This window comes from Chiroxiphia lanceolata, chromosome 3 (assembly GCF_009829145.1).
Source record: "Chiroxiphia lanceolata isolate bChiLan1 chromosome 3, bChiLan1.pri, whole genome shotgun sequence".
Classification (NCBI taxonomy): domain Eukaryota; kingdom Metazoa; phylum Chordata; class Aves; order Passeriformes; family Pipridae; genus Chiroxiphia; species Chiroxiphia lanceolata.
The window spans coordinates 16,632,814-16,651,833 of record NC_045639.1 but is presented as its reverse complement, the minus strand read 5'-3'; the positions used below and the strand labels follow the sequence as shown (position 1 = coordinate 16,651,833).

The window sequence follows — 19,020 nt, the reverse complement described above, 5'->3', positions numbered from 1 at the left end:
GACACCATGGGCGCCCACCACAAAGCAGTGCATGAGTCACGGGAGCTCAGTAGGACAAATCAGCGCAGGCAGCTCCTTGGCTACACTTTTTACCAGAGCCTGAGAGTAACAGCTGTGTCAATGCTGGTGATCTCACTGCATGCCAAAGGGATGTGGACTTGAGCTATGACAGACTGCATCACCCTCAATCACTTGATAGGCCTAAAGCTGCAGGTCTGCTACTGGGAAACTTCACTGGCTGCTCTATGGGGGAATGGGGGTGCTTATGGTCATATACTCCTGGAAAAGAGCCAATGCAGAGCTGCTTCTCAGGATTATACAGCATTCCTCAGAGGATAGCTTGCTACCCTGCTCCTGGCTCCGAAGCTGAGAGCTGCCAGCACTAACACCAGGTGCTGGTGCACATCCTGTCTGTTCAATGAGGAAGGGACTGTGTTATCTGTCATGTTACTCTTTTAACACCAATGAGGCAGTGGATTTAATTCAGAGTTCAGTTCAGATAAATGCAAAGCTTCAGAACCTGGACGTGGCCCCTGAATCAATCCTTTAAACTCAGCTTCCATGCTCCTGCTCCTTGAAACATGGATCCAATAACAGGAACAGCTACTGCTTTGAAGTTCAGGAGTATAAGGTGGCCTTCAAGGATTGCTAAGATTTGATAGCATGGTATTCTGCTAAGATGGCACCGTATAGATTAGCTAATGCTCCTGACGTCTAAAGGGAAAGGAGACGACTTGTGATGTTCCCACTGAGAGGAATTTCCTATTTTTAGAAATGTTGCTGGTTCTCATGGGATGGGCAGGCTGGGAAAGCCTGCCACATCTTTTGAATCTTTACTTTTCCCCTCAAATGTGTGACAGAAAGCTGCTCCACTACCTACTCCCTTCCCTGATCTTGTTTCACAGGTACCCCAGTCTGAGGGTGTTAAAACCTACTAGCAATGCAGGTAAGAGGAGCTCTCCTGTTTCCAGCTGTTAAGAAATTTCAAAGTCTCTTGGGAAATCTCTGTAAGACTCCCTCAGGTCTTGCTTCATTCCTAAGTGAAATCTGAGCAGGATGGGAAGGTATAGAAGAGCAGGTGCACTTTGTTGTGTCAGCAGTTTTTAGCACTGTCTTGTTTTCTGCCTAAAAACCACGTTATTGCTCTAGTTGCCTCCAAAACCAACTTGCTACTGAGGGCAGCTGGCTTGTAAGCTTGGTGGCAAAGGTGCCAGCCTCACCACTTCTTTATATTCCTCTTCCATAGGAGCCGGGAGATGAGTACTCCCTTTCAAACGTCAGCTTCCTTGAGATAAGCTCAAGGCAATGCCTGGCAGCAGCCCTTCCTAAACACAAGCACCTCAACACTCTTTTGACTCTTTCTGCTCCCTGCAGACAGAAATCGCTGGAGTTGTCCCAGCTTCAACAGAGCTGTGTTGACCTAAATCACATGAGGACCTTGCCCTGCAGCTATTGAAAGGTCATCCGACCTGGCCCACATGACCAGTTTCAGTCTGTCCTGGGTGCAAATGGTGACAAAGTGAGACCCCCACCTAGACTGTACTTTTAACTGTTGTGATTAGGTCAGTTGACAAGTTGTGACAGCCCCTTTGTCTCACTGGAGGTGTGGCAGAGAAAATTCCTGGGATGGCAGAATGACCAGGAGATGGCTGTGCTCCATCTGGAGTTCTTGCCTCCTGGCAAAAGGGTTGAATGACCACACACTAGTCACAGGGCAATCGTGCAATGTGCCAATTTTTTGCCCCTAGTGCACTTAACTGCACTAGGTGCAGAAAAGTTGCCCAGGAAGAACCTGTTTCACATGTTAAGACAGGTCTGCAGCTCTACAAACAGGTATAGTGTGCAAAAGTTTACAGAACTGGGACTCCCCTTTAGCCTCCTCAGCTGTTCTCAGATGTTTGGAGAGGCATTATTGGCTTGTGTCAAAGTGCACCAGTGACTTTCCTAACAGTGCACAGCTGTGCATCAGCATGTTCTGACATTGCTGGCATTTATCAGAGTAGCTGCAGGAAGCATAGAATTGTTTAGGTTGGAAAAGACCTTTAAGATCATTGAGGCCAACTGTAAACGCGGCGCTGGCCTTCGCCCACTGATCTGGCCCATCGATTCAGATCCATCTACAGATCCCTCTGCAGAGCCTGCCTACCTGCCAGTAGACCAGACCAATGCTCCTGCCCAGCTTGGTGTCATCTGCAAATTGACTGAGGGTGCCCTTTATCACCTTGTTCAGATCATCAGACATGACTGGTCCCAGTGCCGAGCCCTGGGGACCCCCACTTGTGACTGGCTGCCAACTGGATTTAACTCCATTCACCACCAACCCTTGGCCTGGCCACCCAAACATTTTTTTACCCAGGGAAGAGTGCACCCATCCAAGCCATGGGCAGCCAGTTTCTCCAGGAAAATGCTGTGGGAAACAGTGTCAAAGACTATCCTAAAGTTTAGCTAAGCAATATCCTCAGCCTTTCCCTCATCCAGTAATGTGCCACCTTGTCACAGGAGATCAGGCTGGTCAAGCAGGATCTGCCTTTCATAAACCTGTGATGGCTGGGTCTGATCCCCTGCTTGTCCTGCTGTGCCGTGTGATTGCTCTCATAATGATCAGCTCCATGACTTTGCTGGCACCGAGGTCAGACAGACAGGCTGTAGAATGGGACACCAAGACCCACTGGAAAGCTGACAGAAATTTTTGCAAAAGGAGGAGCAAGAAGTGCCAATGTATTTTGCAGAAGGATATTTTTAGTTCTGTAAATAGCTGAAAAGTAAGAAAATCTTGCAATATATGTCAGGGTTTGAATTAGTGAGGAGACGTGGGAAAGGGGCTTGAAATGGGTTTATTCTGACTCATCTTCAATTTCTTCTTTTTTTTTTTTTAATAACAAAAATATTTCCTTCTAAGCAAATTTGCTTCACTGTGATAGTTCTACAAGAGAACTGGTTGCTTTCAGGGGCATTTTTTAACTGGAAAATGTTTACACCATGTAATATAAATTTTTGTTTATCTCTATAACACTTTCTGCTGAAGGGAGGAATGCTTCCACAGCATATTTTCCAACCTTCTCATGAAGGCTGGCACACCTTGGAATTTATGATCCCCTAGAAGTGCAGAGACCTATGCTGAAAAAGGTTAATGTGAGTTTTCAACTAACTGTAGCTGTGCTTTCCTGATGCTTCCTTAAGTAAGGTCCCTGTGGTGGAAGGTCCGAGCAAAACAAACAAGACGTGGCTCTGTGTAAGGCGGCTGCTCAATTAAAAGAGAAAAGGAAGTTTCCAAGAACAATTTCAATGCAAAAGAGTGTTATAAAACTGGTAAAGTCATGAATCATCTGAAATCTTAGGGGACAGAACACAGAAATATGGGAAAGGCCTCAGCACTTTTGGATAGAGCCTGTGCTGCTGAACCTTAATTGTGCATTGTTAATAGGGAGTGCGAATGAGAACTGATCTTCTCAAACCTGAACACTGAGATTAGTACTCTTGGCTTTCTTTCAATGCATAGCTACCAGCTTTATGTAAGGAACCTTCCAGAAATGCCAGCTATGCCACTATTACCTTACAGAGTAAGAAACTGACCACGGATTTTAAAGATGTTGCTCATTTCAGAGGGTGAGTCTGAGACCGACCTCAGGAATTCACTAACAGACTGTGCTATTCGTCAGCTCCTTTTACAAGGTTATGTAGTGACAGGACAAGGGGGAATGGTTTTGAACTGAAGATAGTAGGTTTAGATTAGATATTGGGAAGAAACTCTTTACTGTGAGGGTGGTGAGACACTGGAACAAGTTGTCCAGAGAAGTTGTAAATGTCCCACCTCTGGAAGTGTTCAAGGCCAGGTTGGATGGGGCTTTGAGCATCTGGTCTCATGGAAGGTGTCCCCGCCCATGACAGGAGGTTGGAACCAGAGGATCTTTAAAGTCCTTTTGAGCCCAAACCATTCTATGATTTAGTGTCCCCAGGATTTCCAGATTCCCCATTGCAATGGGGAACCTGGATGCCAATGGCTCTGAAACCCAATCCAGTCCAGCACCAGACTTAGAAAGCCTGGACAGTTCAAGAAACCCGTGAGGTCAGCTGGAAAGAAACCAGGCTGATTACAAAGGGAGCCTTAGCTGTGAATCATCAGTGAGTCACCGAAAGCAAGTGTTTCTGCAAAGCAGAGAGGTATTAATTGACTCTTTCTGATGGAAATCTCTTCCACGGGAAAATACTGGACTGTGACACAGGTACTGCTGACCTTCTCAGCAACCTTCCCTGAACACATTTAAATTCTCTGCAAGAGATTAACATTGTGTCTTTGGACTCCATTTGCAAAGTCATGTTCCATCTCTTAGAGGCTCCTACTACTGCTTCTGTTTACAGCTTGTGTAGTTTGAAGAGTTCCTTTGGTGTTCACTATTAACATTTGGAAGAGAACTGATCTTGGGACTTACCTCTGCTAATTCTCTGCTTCTCTCCAGAAAGAATTCCTGGTGTATCAATGACGCTGATGCTCTCTAATACAGGATTAGGTAGCTGGGCACAAACGAACCTGTGTGGAAAATAAATGTGTTTAAAAAAAAAAAAAAAAAGGCAAAAGGTACTTGTGATGTGCTGAACATCACAGGCAGCACAGGACAAGCCAGACTTTGATCTTGCAAGTCTTCGGTTGAGCTTGGAGCTACTGTTACTTAAAGAAATGAAAAAGAAGGTAGAACTAAGCATTTTTGTCTGATTACTTTGCTGCTTCTGGAACATGGGGCTCAGGTGTGACCTATGGCAGGTTTTCTTACAAGGGCCCCCAAATTGTGAATTATGAAAATATTTGGGTTTTCATTAATGTGCTGTTTTGATTTTAGCAAGAAGTGATATTTATTTTTCTTCATTTAAGCATTTCCCTGTAGAGTCTTGAACTCAAGTGAACTGAAATAACTTGGTTTTGAAAAAAAAAAATCAGCAATGTTGTAGGACTTTTGTTCCCTTTCAAATCTGGTCTTAAACAGACAAAAAGTGTGCTATTCTTGTACCACTGAAATACTAAAGCATAGGCAGCTTGAAGAGGCTGCTTAGTCTACCTCAAGGTAGGATCAATCAGGTATTTGTCTAAAGTGTTGTTCAAATCTGTAACAACACAGACTCACCAAGACTTGCTGGGAGTCTACTCTATTACCTAATAATCCTTACAGCAAACTCTCTTTTCTTTAATGTCTACTCTACAATTACCATGCTACAATGCCACTCAGTCACAAACTCAGTAGATGTGGAAAATGATTTATTTTTCCCCTCTTGTCACAATGTATACCATTGTCATCCTGCCTCCTCTCAGCCTTTCCTCTGTAGAAAACAGTTTGGTGGTGGTTTTTTCTTTCTCCTATCTCTTCCAGTTCTCTCTAGCTGCCTTTGTAGCTCATTTCTAAATCCCTGAAGACCCTAGCAGCCTTCCTTTGGGTCCCCTCAAACTGTTCCACATATTTCTTCAGGCATTATGCCAGAAGCTGACATACTCCAGCTGTGACCTTGCCAGTGGTGAGCAGAGTAGATGGATTGCTCCCTATCTCTTACATATGACAGTCCTGTTTATGTATCTCAGTAAAATGTTTGCTTTTTTAACAGCAGTATGACAATGTTAACTTAACATTCAGTTTGTAATCTACTGCTCCCCCTCTGCAGATCCATTTCTGTGTAATAGCTCTTTAGCTAGTTGCTCCCCATCCTGTATCTATGCAAATCACTGCCTAAGAAGAGTCACTTTGTGCTTAGTGGGTTGCAGCTCATCTATTTCAGTTGCCAGTAACAGCAAAGGACAGTAAAAGCCTATCCCCTTATGTGGCTCCCAGTAGCATTTCATGGACAGCCTTTTTGAGCTGGCATTCCAGGCAGCTATAAATGTGTGTGTGTATGCATATTAATAGGGTGGTGTGACATCCAAGGCATAAAAAACACGTTACTGTGGGAAGAAGCATAAACACATAAAGGATGGGGGCTGGGACAATGACCACTCTATCAGACATGGCAGACAGGGCCCTGCAGTGCTCTGATGAGTAGCTGGTTCTGCTGAAGCCCCCGCACCTCTGAACTCCTCTAGGCTGTGCTACAGCCTCCCCCCAATTCTTCTACTTGTATGACTCTGAGGGATTCTGACAAGAGTGAATCCTCATAGGTTAGAGAAGAGTGTCTTCTCTCCTAAACTGTCACCTATTTCAGACCACATATTACAGCCTCTCTCTCTCACATCTACAGCTTGGCAGGTGGCAACAGAGTGCATTTCAGAATGTGTAACACCTCATATTGAAGAGAGGTACTGGCTTGATTATCCTATTGAGTGCCAGGCACAGCAGCAGAGAACAAAAGGCTCAGGAGGTCATGTTATTCCCCTGTCCTGCCAACCCAGGTCTGCTCTCCATTGTTATAGCCCTGACTATTCCTCATACTAAATGGCTTGGGCAAGGGGATTTTCCACCAGTTTCTATAGGAAAAGTACTCCACAGGAGATTTCAGATATAAGGTCAGAGGCCAGCATGACTGAGTGCATTCTGGCTCTGTTGGCAAGGTTGCTAAGGCTGCTGCCTTCCTGCTGTCCCAGCAGAACTGCAGGACCTCAGGGAGCATGACCTAATTCTGTCTGGGGCCATATGAAGGGTAGAACGTGGTGCCAAATCAGACTTTCACTACCTCTACAGGTAGAGCACAGGGCTGAAGGGGGAACCTGTTATCCATGATGTCTCCTGCTGCTGACAACACAAAAGCAGGAGTGACATCACCTTAGCTTCCCAAGACAGACTCTGGGGATGGGAGACTCTTCAATCCCGTCAATATGAGACAAAAGTAATGGCTGAGATTCCTCATTTTGCTCCAGGCCCTTGGTGCCAAACAAGGCACCTGATAACAAGGTGCAACCTGTAATCTCTCTGCTAGGATCTCTCCAGAGCTGGTGTTTGGCCAGCAGTTGGAGTAAGGAAAACAAGCCCTCCTCTCAATACCCAGGAACCACCTGGGGCAAGGAGAGGCAGACAAGAGACAGGATTCTGCAAACCTGTTATCCTCCTTTCAGCCTTGGGCAGCTTGTCAGCCCTACCTTGGCCCTATCTCTTGGGTATGGGCAGGCACTCTATCTCCTGGGAATGAAGGGAGGGAGGAGACAGGCTCTGAGCAGCACCATTTGGTTGTTGTCTCGCAGCCAAATCCTGACTCTATCACTTTTCCCTTATTTCCTGGAAGGCAGCAGATCCCAGTCTCTGGTGGAGGTGGGCAAGGTTTCCAACCGAGGGTAGATGCTCACTCCTGGAGCAGCAGGTTCTGCATCCCACAGGACACAGTGGGCTGCCACCTCTCAGCCAACACCAGCTGGGCCTGTGTGAATGCTACTGCCTTATGCTGCTCTGCTCCCTGCCACTGGTGCAGTCAAGTGTTACCTTTAACCTCCCAGGGGTAAAGTAAAGAAGACAGACTTGCCCACGGGCCACTCCTATCTCAGTTTGGAGGGGTGGCTCCTGGAGATAAGCTCCCTTCTCCAAATTCCCTGCTCATAGCCTCCTAGCTGAGGGCAGGACCTTGGCATACACAGAGTAGCAGCAAGATACGTGCAAGGCAGAGATAGCTCTGCTTGTTACCAGCCAAGAAGCCAGCCCCACAGCTGGAGTATGTGTGGGTGGCTTGATCCAGTCCAGTGGGTGCACCAGGACTTACATCTGCTAAATTTCTGACCCTCTGAGTCAATTCTTGCATGTGTTTAATTTCCTCGTTAGCTGGGCATTACCATCTGCATTTTCAGCACTGTGATGCTCACACTGCTGAGCTAGTCCTTACTGTATCTTCCTCTGTCCGTTTAGAAATCATTACCCCCTCGTTTTTAATGTCAGCAACAAAAAGGTGTCATTAGCTGCTGTGGATACTCCCTGCATTGCTAAAAGGACTGCACTTAGTCTAGTGCTGAATCACTGCTGTGTCCCTCTGCCCTGCTGTCCTCACAGGCACATGCTTGACTCCTTCCTCAAGAGAAGGAAGAGTAGCAGAAGAGTAACAAGAACACAGTACGATACAGCGAACTAGGTTAATGGTGCAGAGATCTCTTGCTGTATTAGGAGCAAATTGCATTCAGGACACATCAATCAGTCCAGTTCAGAAGCGTTTGCTTTTTTGCCCCCCATGCCTGGCCTGATGTTGCTTCTCTGTACTGCTGTTCTTGGCTCTCAGCAGAGCTGCTCTCAATGATGTCCTCTTCATTTACTATCTCTGCACTCCACGCAGGAGGTCTGTTATTTTCTTAGGGCAAATCACCCTTCTCCCCTGGTATAGGGAGTGGCTAGTCACCTGTCCTAACTGTCGGTCAGACACAGATGTTCTGGACCCAATAAAACATTCAAAACTTCTCAAAGTCTCTCTGGTGCAGGACCATGTTGGTGTATTTGACTGATGGCCCTGTGCAGTGATCAGATGCTGCTTCCAGAGTCCCCCTGAGGCACTGGGAGGTTCTCTGCACAGCAGCGACTCCAGCTCAGTCCCTCTTCTCTCATCAAGCTTCTTCCCATCTTCTTTGCAGGTCCCTTCCCTATCTGGCTGCAGCCTATGGCAGCACTCCCGTGGACAGTGCTGGTAGGAGATGCTGCACCCTCTGGACAGACACTCTCTTAAGCTTGGAAGTTAGAAAGGGAGCCAGAGTCCAGCCCAGCTTTCCTGGCTGTTTGGCTGAGCAGCTGCCATGTTTCCAATGTCTCCCACACTCTGTTAGCAGGGAAGGCGTTGATGATGGGTGTAGTCAGTTTGTTCCCATCTGCCTGCTGTAGCACAGTTTGTGCTCATCTAGGATATGGGTGTGTGCTGCTGGCTTCCTGCAAGGCCTATATCCCAGGTTGGGCTGGGTCTAGGGGATAGAAAGGTTACATTCCTCATGTCACAGAGCCACTGTCCAAAGCCCCTGCTACTTTTTTTTTACGGGAAAGACATTAGAGCTGCCATTAGTTTGCACCTGAGGTTATATGTATAAGGCATAGAAATGAAGAGAGCCTGGTTTTGTTTCAAGGAGGACATTCAAGCAATGTTTAACAATGCAAAAAAGCAAAGATGTAGTTATTGTGTGCCAGTTCTACTCCTGTATCGACTTCAGGGACTATGGTTGGACTATTTGGTTTCAAGGGACCAAACTGATTGCAGAATGGAAGAAGCTAGGAACACTGAAGCAAGGGAGAGCAAGTGTAATGAAGTTAGACTCCTACAGGATGAGCTTAACAGGCTGTGATGTCATTTTTGTTTTGTTTGTTCAAGTGAAATAAAGTTTTACCTTACTTGAATTTGTTAATCAGCCCTTCAGTAAGTGACTTCCGTGTACCTGGTAGGACTGGAATGGCTTTGCATCAGCCATGTGGATGGAAGGAAAAGAAGTGCAATGCCTTATCCCTTTAAATTACTAGCTATGCTGTTCAATAAGTTCTAGCTTTACTCCCCAGAACAAGTAAATTCTTGAGTACTGACCTGTTCAAAAAGGCATTGCCAAAGGCGTTGAGTTTCCTGAACGGTTTTTTGGGATCCACCACCAACGCGTTTCCAGGAACGATTCCTTCCACATCTCCTTGCATAACTGCTATAAAGGAGTCAGTTGTAGGCTCTGGTCCAATCCTCATCCCTGGGAAATCCTGCTCCAGCAGGTACCTGTAGGCAAAAAAAGAGGGTGTGGGCATGAGATCTGAGCTGCCCGGGTCCTAAATGAGTTGTACTGAAGATTGCAGTGTAATTATGAAGCTCAAGAGTATGGATCCTGCTGAGATTATTTTTAGCACTGTCACTGAATCGTTTGATAAATGTCGTGGTAGCTTTTCTACTTTGGATCTCCACATTTAAAGCTTATTTAAGGTGGATTAAGAAATTGAGATGATTATAGCTGCTGGGAAGAGAATCTCATCACGTTGCATCATTTTGTGTACTTCAATCCTCAAGACATTTGGAACAGCCCTAGCACAGCAAAGTAAAAACAGCAGTTCACTGCAATCACAGCCTTAATCCTGAAACCTTACCAGCCTTTGGTGCCAATATCAATTACTTCACTGCTGCTCATTTCAGCAGACTCATCCAACTAATGTGCTTAGCCCCAAGTCCAAATCAGTCACTCAAATGCCAGCTTCCCTTGTACTTGACTGTTGAAGTCTCAAGCCTCCCTCCTTGTGCACTTCTGCAATGCAGCTACAGGTCTGCACTTACAAACTGCTCAAGCAGATTGAGCATTACGCACGTGGGTGGCAGAGTGTATTCTGATATTTGTCATCAAGCTAAATAGCACAGTAAGCACAACATCCCTTATTATTTCCTAAGCCTCTGGCAGCCTATCTGAAGGTACAGTTTGGCAAATTCCAGGGAAAGATAGTTACCCATGCGGCTGGAGGACTTTGAATAGGACTCTGGCAGCACATCCTGACTTACCCAGCCAAATTCAGGGTGGGTCAATGGTATGTGCATGGGATAGTTCCCTCTGGCTCATGAAGGAGCCAAATGCCATTGCTGAGGTCAGGTCTGTACACAGAAAACATCCCACCTGCTGATCCTGAGCATTGTGTCCACGTGGCTTGCAAAAGATAGCTAGAACTGGTCTAGCCCTTGGTACGGGATGGTGTCAGAGCACTTGAGCTGGTGATAAGCTCTGGATAGTTACATGAAGAATAAAATGACTACCAGAAAACAGAAGTTAGTAGAATACTGTGTTGCTTGTTGCCAGAAGGTAGCTAGCACTTCCTCTTCCTTGCTTTGACTTGCTTTGACCTAACCTCTAGTAGGTAGAAAGATAAATACAGAATTGCTGTGATGTTAGAAGTAGATTATTGGGATGTGGAAAAGGAAATGGGAGAAGGGCTGAAAATTCTTCATGATTGAGGCCGGTGTGTTTAACAACCAGCACTGGCTCACTCAGACGATTATTATCAGAGAGGGAAGTCCCTGTGTGAGTGACTATAGGACCACTACCATGAAGGCTTGTGATAACTTTTTGGGGATTCCTGCTTTTACCATCATTTTAACATAGGTAATCACAATCCAGTGTGTAAGGAACAACAAAAAAAATTGTGCTAGTTCAGACAGGCTATTTATTGACACCATGTCAGCAAATATTTCAGTTTCCCAATGGGCAAGGCCAAATCATCTGGATCTAGAGGTAAAACAAGCAAATGTACACCCAGGACATACTACAAGTCACTGCTACTTATCTGGCTTGCTACATGTCAATGAAGAGAATTGCTGCAGCCAGAGTAACTCCAGCAATGATATCCATAATTCCCTTAGGAGCCAACGACCTCCTTTATGGTGTGTTATCTTGTATTTTCTTGTATCTTTTATCCAAAGTGATTTCCAAGTCCCATGCTCATTAGAATGCCACCAGAAGTGATTCCTCTTAATTGCAGCAACTCTGAGATGCAACAGCAGCTGTTTAGCAGTTCCCAACAAAACTGAAATAATCCAGGAAGGATTCCAGGAAGGGAACAGCCCTCTGACCTCCTATAGTAGGGTGGGTACATCCTATCTATCTAAACCCTATGCAGGGGTTTCTCAAACTTCCCTATAAAAGTGAGTCATTACCTAAGAAAAGCAGACTGCAGGTAGTGCTGGTATGTGTCATCTCCCTGGCTGGTGATCACAGTACAACCTTCCTGGCAGCTACAGTAACTTCTCTCTAGCTTGAACCACCCCACAACTCCTCTCCCACCAAGGGCTCTGTAGACTATAATATGTTGTTCTTGGCTCCATTCCCTGGAAAGCTCTTTTACACTGGAACAAACATTTGCTAGGTTAGAAGCTACATGGCCAGACTCTGGAAACTAAACTTGTGCCTCCTGGATGGCAATTCAAACACCTGAGCCCAGTGGACATGGCTGCCATGCCAGTCACTGCCAGTGGCTTTCCTCTGCTCCCGCTTTGTACGTCACTTCTTTTATGACCTAAATACAGCAATAATGATATACAGATGGGAGTTTCCTAAATCTATAGATATAATCTTTGTGTTCTCCCCTTGCAAATATTATACAGAAAAGAAACAGGTAGTGACAACAATTGCCAAATGCAACAAGTGAAGTGCTTTTGAGAAACGCCCCTTACTCCCAATGCCAGGTTGCAGCCTTGCCGTAACAACCACCTGCTTGTTTTTTACAGGTTTGAGATGCACATGTAATATGACAAGTTTTGAGTAGTAGTAGAAAATAGCTGGGGGGGGTTGTTTGTTATTTATAGACAAAGCTTCCAAGAAAGTCTAACCAAAAGTGCTGTGTATAACGGCAACACTCCTCCCAACAGGCTGCTTGAAAGAATTTTATCACAGCTCCACTCTGCTAATGTTCCAAAGCATTTCTGCATTTATTTCTTGTGTAAGACTTAAAAGAATACGAAGCAAAAAAATCCCAACAAGAGTACTCTCATACAGAAGCAGCTACAAGCCAGGGTTAGTTGACTTAATGTGCAACAAGTGGTATGAAATCAGAGAGATGAAGATTTGCACTGCTCAGTATCACAGTATCTATTTTAAGTGAGGCCTCTCTGGGAGACTCGGGTACATTGTGCAGCAGGGTGTTGGCAGCACAAGAATCTCATTGTACACGGGACAAATACAAGGGGATTTATTGACACTGCCTGATGGGGGGGGAAGGCATTTCTGCTCGGCAGCGACACAGGCTGCCTCTGCTACCAGAGGCAAGCTAGAGAACATGTGCAATTGTCACATTTGTGGGGATTTCTGGCACAGAAGAGCAAACAATGCTGTGGAAAACACCAACCAACAGCAACCAATTTCCTCTGCCAATGCTGCATGTCTTACGCTGAGCTGCTGAACACCTTCAAAGGCCTGGGGGCGTAACCTCCAGCCAGGTTAGGGAAGCCTGCAGCCCCAGGCAAGGTGTGAATGGTTTATTTTACGACCAATCTGCTTTTAGAGAAGTGTCTGGACACGCTATGTGCTGGAAGCATCGTGCTGTTTGCCCATTTCACGCCTGGTCCTGATGAGGGACAAGGGCACGAAAGTTGCATTAGAGTCAGCCTGGTTTGGGGCACCCTTTCCCAGGAAGGTTTGGATTAGCATAGGAGACAGGCAAGGAGGTGCCGGGCTCCCTGGACAGGAATGCCGCAGGATGTGGGGGAAGGGGCTGCTTGCCTGTGATGAGTCATGCAGGAGCCCTGCAGGATGCTGCTGTGTGTGGCAGCAGAGGTGATGCCGAGCGGGAAAGGGAAGAAGGGCAGAGCAGGAGGAAATGGTGACAACTGCCTGGTGCAGGCAGAGATGAAAGGCTCAGGGACACACAGGCAGGTCACACCAGAGCTCTGCGTGCAGCCTGTGACAAACAGCGTGGAGAGGCCAGGACGTGTAAATGATTAGCTCCAGGAGGAAGGGGTGGCTACACCAGAAAAGCAAACCATGTTGACAGCTAGTATGGCTCTGGCAGGCTTGTTTATTTTATTAGCAGGATGGCTGGAGTAGAGCCAGAATTATTTTTAGAAAAGACCACAGAATCTAAGTTAATTAGAGGAGTAATGTTCTGTCCTGCACTTCCACCTCTTACAGGAAACATAAAAACCAATAACATTATAAAGGCAGGCTCCAGTGACATCCTGTTGTAGCTGTCACATATTCCCAGGTAGAGGTGTTGCCTTGCCCTAACCAGGACAGCCTTTCAGACCCCAGCTCTGTGGAAAAGCCTCAGCTAAGTGTATCCTGAGGAGCGAAATGGGAGTGAGTACAAAAAGAGATGATACAGCAGGGAGCAGGAATGGAAAATCTGCAGTTAGCAATGCTACATCTTTCACATTGCAGAATAAGACTCAGTTCTGTGTCAGTGTAAGCAGAAGAGAGAACCGCCTGGTTCCACTGAAAACAAGCCAGTGCTCTGGTCTCGCTTCACTGGCTTTGACCCACACAACGCACCTCCCTGTTCCCTGGCTCAGCCTCTAGGAATGTTTCTCACTGCTAACCTTGACTGCCTTCTTTCTGCCGTCAGCTCCTGACAAGGGAACAGCCTCGCTGCAAGATGCTGCAGCTTAGGTGCTTCAGAGCCTTGAATTCCCTCCTTGTTTCAACTCAGATTCCCCAAAACAAGTGAAGATAGACCTCCCTTAGGAGGGTGACTAAGGTTCTTTATCCCTTTTTTTTAAATGGTGTCCTGGGATCCAGGTGAACTGGGACTGAGTTCATTTGACATGAGTGTTTAGTGGCAATAAGTCATCTCCCTAAATTGCATGGCAGTACAAGCAGGATGCAATTTAAGAGTGGAATTGATACATAAGGATAACACTAATTAACCCCATCCTGATGAGATTATGGAAGGAATGTCCAGAGGCTGTTTCTTGCTTCACTCTACTGCTAAGATATAATGGTTGTCCCCTCTCCCACTTCCTCCCCCAGTCCCCTTTAACTCCTCCCTGCTCTCAGCTTTAGCTCCCACTTGCCTTCCCACAATAACCCTGGTGCTAATCTGGTGCTTATCCCAGCTCTTTAATGACCAGTGCCTGCAAGCTCATGCTGGAAGCCTATCAGGAGTAACACGTGGTTTTCTGGTACCTCCTGCCTTTGATTTGCAACATATTGGAGTGACAGACCCTCACACTCCTCCTACTATTAGAGGCCCCGGGCTTCTCCAAGAGTTCTCAACTTTCACCTTCTTATGCACTATTTTAAACAAGACGACTCTGCCTTCCTGGAAAGCCTTCTCAGGTCCATTTGGCACTCTTGTGAAGCAGAAGTTCCCGACCTCTTCTGCTTGACTCTGGGTAGGCTCATCCCAGCTCTGTGCCCAGAGAAGGCTGGGAGAAGAGGACACATGCATGAATGAAATGCAGCGGTCAGAGAGGCTCAGATCCACTTGCTGACAGCAGAGCAAAAACCCTATCTTCTCCTTTTGCCTAGAACATGCTTTAGGCACCTGAACTTGCAAAAGCAGCTGAGACTTACAGGAAAAGGAATTGACTGAACAGAGAGAAGCAAATTCAGGAAATCTCTGCTAACAACAGCATGCAGGTGAGACTGCAGGGAAACACTGATGCTGGCAATTCAGAAAGAGGAATTAGGAAGAGATGCTTTAGTTAGACAGCCATATCAGGAATTCAGCAACCTCCTCATGTTCAGGCTCTGAGCATCAGTAACCCGAAGGACAGAAAAAGCTTTTCAAACAGGTTTGGTACCAAGTCACAGAACAGAGATCTAGGGTGGAACCAGACAGCTGTGCTATCCAAGTAGCCTAATTTTCAGAAGAGTAACTAACTCTCTTTCCAAACATGTGCCAAATACTTGTTTAGGTCATTCGTACCCCCTCACCATCTATCTGATCCACTCACATGAGAAAGGCCTTTTTACTCTTACACTTTGTTTGCCAGGTACACCCCAATGTAGCAGAAATGCATTTTGTCCTTGGCTCTTGGCCAGGACATTTAGTGACAAGAATATTACAGTACATAAAAAAAAAAACAACCCTGCATTTTTCAAGGTCACTCCTTAAGAGGTACAGTCAATTTGATTCACCTTTCTCTACAGCTCCCTCCTCCACCAAGAAATACTGGTAGAACAAAGGGCTGGCTGCCTGTGGCTTGTATCCAGATTTACACTGGGGTAATTCCACAGATTTCAACACAGCCACACCAGAAAAAGGCTGGAATTTAACGCTTAGCTTATGAATCACATAGGAAACACAGACAGTGAAGCTTCAGCTATGATCCCAAGAGAAAGGCTTGCTGCAAGTTGAACAAGCAGCATGGCTGAAAAGAGATCCCTGCAACAAAGTCCAGCTGGAAAAATTTAACCCTCTCTGTGGCAGTTTTCTATCAGTGAAATGAAAGAGCTGCTGGCAGCTGCTGTTTCTTTACGGTTAGAAAGGAACTTGCTTCTCCCAGCACCTCAGCAGAGCAGGAGACAGTTAAAGCAGGACTTTATTTCTGGAGCCCTGAAGATGGGTAGGTCTCCCCTGTGCACAGGTACACATGCTTCTCTAACTGGGCTCTGAGCACTGCCTTTGGGCACAGGGCAGAGAGAGACAGACAGACCCAGGCGCGCGACAGAGGCCACTGCAAACCGAAACACCCACTTTAGGATCCCCTAGCTTGGCCCACCACCCAAAAGCTACATCAGGTTGAAAAGAATGGCTATGAGCAGGGCCAACCCGGCCCGAGCGGCCGCGGGAATACCCCGCGCGAGCCTTGCCCAAGCCTCTGCACTTTGGACGGCCAAGAGGGCCCCAAGTGACTCACATCTCCACACTCATGCCCTGCCTGCACTCCTCAGCCCTGCCCTGGGCTACTTTTTGCCACGTCGGTGTTTTATGGGACATCTTAGAGCACTGGTGCTTGCAAAGGAACGCTCCGCGTTTGAGCGGAGGGGACTTTTCAATGAAAACCCGTCGATGAGCACCAGGGACACGAAGGGGGTGACAGAAGGGGGATCAAGGCATAGCACAGGTATCAGAGACACGTCCTGCCCCAGCACAGCCCGCGGGCCTCGAGGGTGCGGGCACGCCCGTGCGGGAAGGCAGCGGGCAGCTGGATTTTACCTGATGAAGGTGGTCTTCCCGGTGGAGTACTGCCCCACGAGGAGCACCATGGGCTTGTTGTCGAAGTCGGCATCTTCCAGGGCGGGCGAGTGGAACTCGTGGAACTTATAGTGCTCTTCCAGCGGCAGCAGCTTGGTCTTGTAGAGCTTCTTCAGGCCGTCGCTGACCGTCTGGAACACCTCGGGGTCCTTCCTCCGGCGGTCGTCGGTCCCCAGCCAGCTGAACATCTTGGGGCCGCCTGACGCCAGCTCCGCAGCGACCACCGGGGCTGGGCGGGGGGCGGCGGGCAGGGCTGGGCTGGCTGCGGGCGCGGGCTACCCGCGCATCCCCCTCAGGCCGGGCGGGCCTCGCTCCCCTCCAGCGCCCACACGCGAGGGCCGCCCGCCCTCACGCCACCTGCGCCGGCGGTTTCAGCCAGAAAACAGTCCCCGCGGGAGGCTGAAGGAGCGGCTTCTCAGCGCAGCCCCGGCCGAGCGGCACCGGCGGGCGCCACCTCCCTTCACGCCGCCGGCTCCCGGCGTGGGCATAACGCGGAGGGGCGGCCCGCCAGGAAAGGGGCCGGCGCCGGAAGTCGGCGGCTCCTGGCAGGCGCCGCCCGTTCTCCCCGGCGGGTGAAGCCGCGCCGGGCGGCGCCATGTTGGACTGCGGGGAAGGGCCGGCTCCCACAGCGCCCCCTGGGGGCCGCCTCGAGGCTATGCGGCCCGGCCGCCATTTTATTCCCTTTCTCAACCTCACTTTAAAATAAACCTTAAAAATCCACTAAAATTAACCAGATCTGCGAGTGCAGATCTGAGACGGAGTCGGCTGTTTCTGAGAGCTGCCACCTCCAGCCTTTCACAGAATCACAGAAGGAGTCAGGTTGAAAGGGACCACAGCAGGTGCCCCCTCCCTGCTGAAACAGGGCCATCCCAGAGCACACGAGACAGGATTGTGTCCAGACGGTTGTGGAATATCCCCAGTGAGGGAAACTCCACAACCTCTCTGGGCAATCTGTCCCAGTGTGCGGTCACTCGAAGTTCTTCCTCATATTCGTGTGGAATTTCCTGTGCATTAGTTTCTGCCCATTGTCTCTTGTCCTATTGCTTGGCACTGCTGAGAAGAGCCTGGCTCCATCCTCTTGGCACTCCCCCCTGTAGATATTTATACACATTGATAAGGTCCCCTTTGAGTCATCTCTTCAACTCTTCCTTCCCCAACCCCATGATTTGGCTGCACTGCTGCTGCCCCTCGCTTCCCGGGTGCTTGCGACTCTGGCTGTGCCTGGAGGAGTTCACCATTTAAGCACATGAGACGGGCAGATTATCTGCTGTCCCCTCTCCTTTATTCCTCCAGCAATGAGAGCTGACAGGACAGCCACCAGCAGCAGCCTGTGGCTCCGCATGTCCCCAGGGCCAGCTGTCAGCCGCGACGCCCTGCTGCCAGGCTCTCCTCATCTCCACTGCGCAGAGCAGGGTTTTTTTTCTTAGAATATTTCCTAATGGCTTTTTCGCTTGAGTCCATCCCATGGGTCTGAGAAATGTGGCAAGAGGCAGTTTTGGAAGCTGGCCCTCCATGGGGCAGACTCCTGCCCTTTCCCAGCCATTTATGGTTGGGAGGAGCCTGGAGCTTGTGCAAGCAGAGGCAGTGGTGCATCTTTTTCATGGCATTTTTTCATGGCATTTTTTCAAGCTTTTTTTTTTTTTTTTAATGGGTAGGGGGACACATGGAGGTGCATGCAGCCCTGTGCCTGGAAAATGATCCAGGTCCATTTCTGTGCCTCTGGCTGCAGGAGCAGACACTTCCCTGGCTGTTCCCAGCTGCTCCTCCTGGCTGATCCCAGGCACTTCTATGCTCTGTGGCATGGCCTGACCCATGAGGTGCAAGGGATGACTCCAGGGACCAGTTTTCTTTTTCTGGAAGAACATAGCAAACTGACTGTATTTTCTGAAGGTCAGGCTTTTCTGCTTTCCTGCCAATGCCTAGAGCTAATCTGAAAGTGGAACTGATGTTTTAAAACCTCCTTAAGACTAATTTCCCTCATTTATTTAGTTTTATAAATAGAGACTTTTGGCCTTAAGAATTTGATGACTCCTTTCCAGTGAAAACTCCTGAAAATGAAAGGCCCCATAGAATTCAACGTGTTTTGGCAAGAATTGCTTATTTTGTAGGAAAAAAAATCGCTTTCATCTTCTAGATAATTCTGCCATTTAAGGGCTGTGCTCCTCCAGCGCCACTCTGGCATTTCTACAGCTATATATGGAGTCTCTTTGGTGCTTGCTTGTGTTATCCTCGGAGCCAAGTAAAGGTCAGGCCAGGAAGCCTTTGATTGTAAATCTCCCCAGGCCACCTTGATGCCCTTCCTGAATGCAATGAATGGGGGAGCAAGGCAAGGTTTCTGTTGTACAGACTGTGGGAGCCTACTGCTACAGGTATGGTACAAGCACGCTTGTTCCCCATTTACAAAATGAGGATATTAATCATTAAATTGCACTAATCATAAATATGTGTACCCAACAGCCAAAAAAAAATGTTTCCTTACCTTGTCTGAACAGAGTCCCATTCCTTTGTG

At 47.7% G+C, this 19,020-nt stretch overlaps 2 protein-coding genes across 2 annotated transcripts in view; one reads left to right on the top strand and one right to left on the bottom strand.

Annotated features, from left to right (window-relative positions):
* EHD3 (EH domain containing 3) overlaps positions 1-16,829 on the bottom strand; it is a 30,565-nt gene extending 13,736 nt beyond the window's left edge. The window contains exons 1-3 of the mRNA XM_032683068.1: positions 16,473-16,829; positions 9,445-9,621; positions 4,431-4,528 (exon numbers count right to left, since the gene is read on the bottom strand). Coding sequence (XP_032538959.1) covers positions 4,431-4,528; positions 9,445-9,621; positions 16,473-16,699 — 502 coding nt within the window. The 5' untranslated portion in view covers positions 16,700-16,829. The remainder of the gene's footprint in view (positions 1-4,430; positions 4,529-9,444; positions 9,622-16,472) is intronic.
* Positions 16,830-17,572: 743 nt separating this feature from the next.
* Positions 17,573-19,020, top strand: part of LOC116785052 (calpain-14-like) — a 32,363-nt gene continuing 30,915 nt past the window's right edge. The window contains exon 1 of the mRNA XM_032684216.1: positions 17,573-18,880. Coding sequence (XP_032540107.1) covers positions 18,825-18,880 — 56 coding nt within the window. The 5' untranslated portion in view covers positions 17,573-18,824. The remainder of the gene's footprint in view (positions 18,881-19,020) is intronic.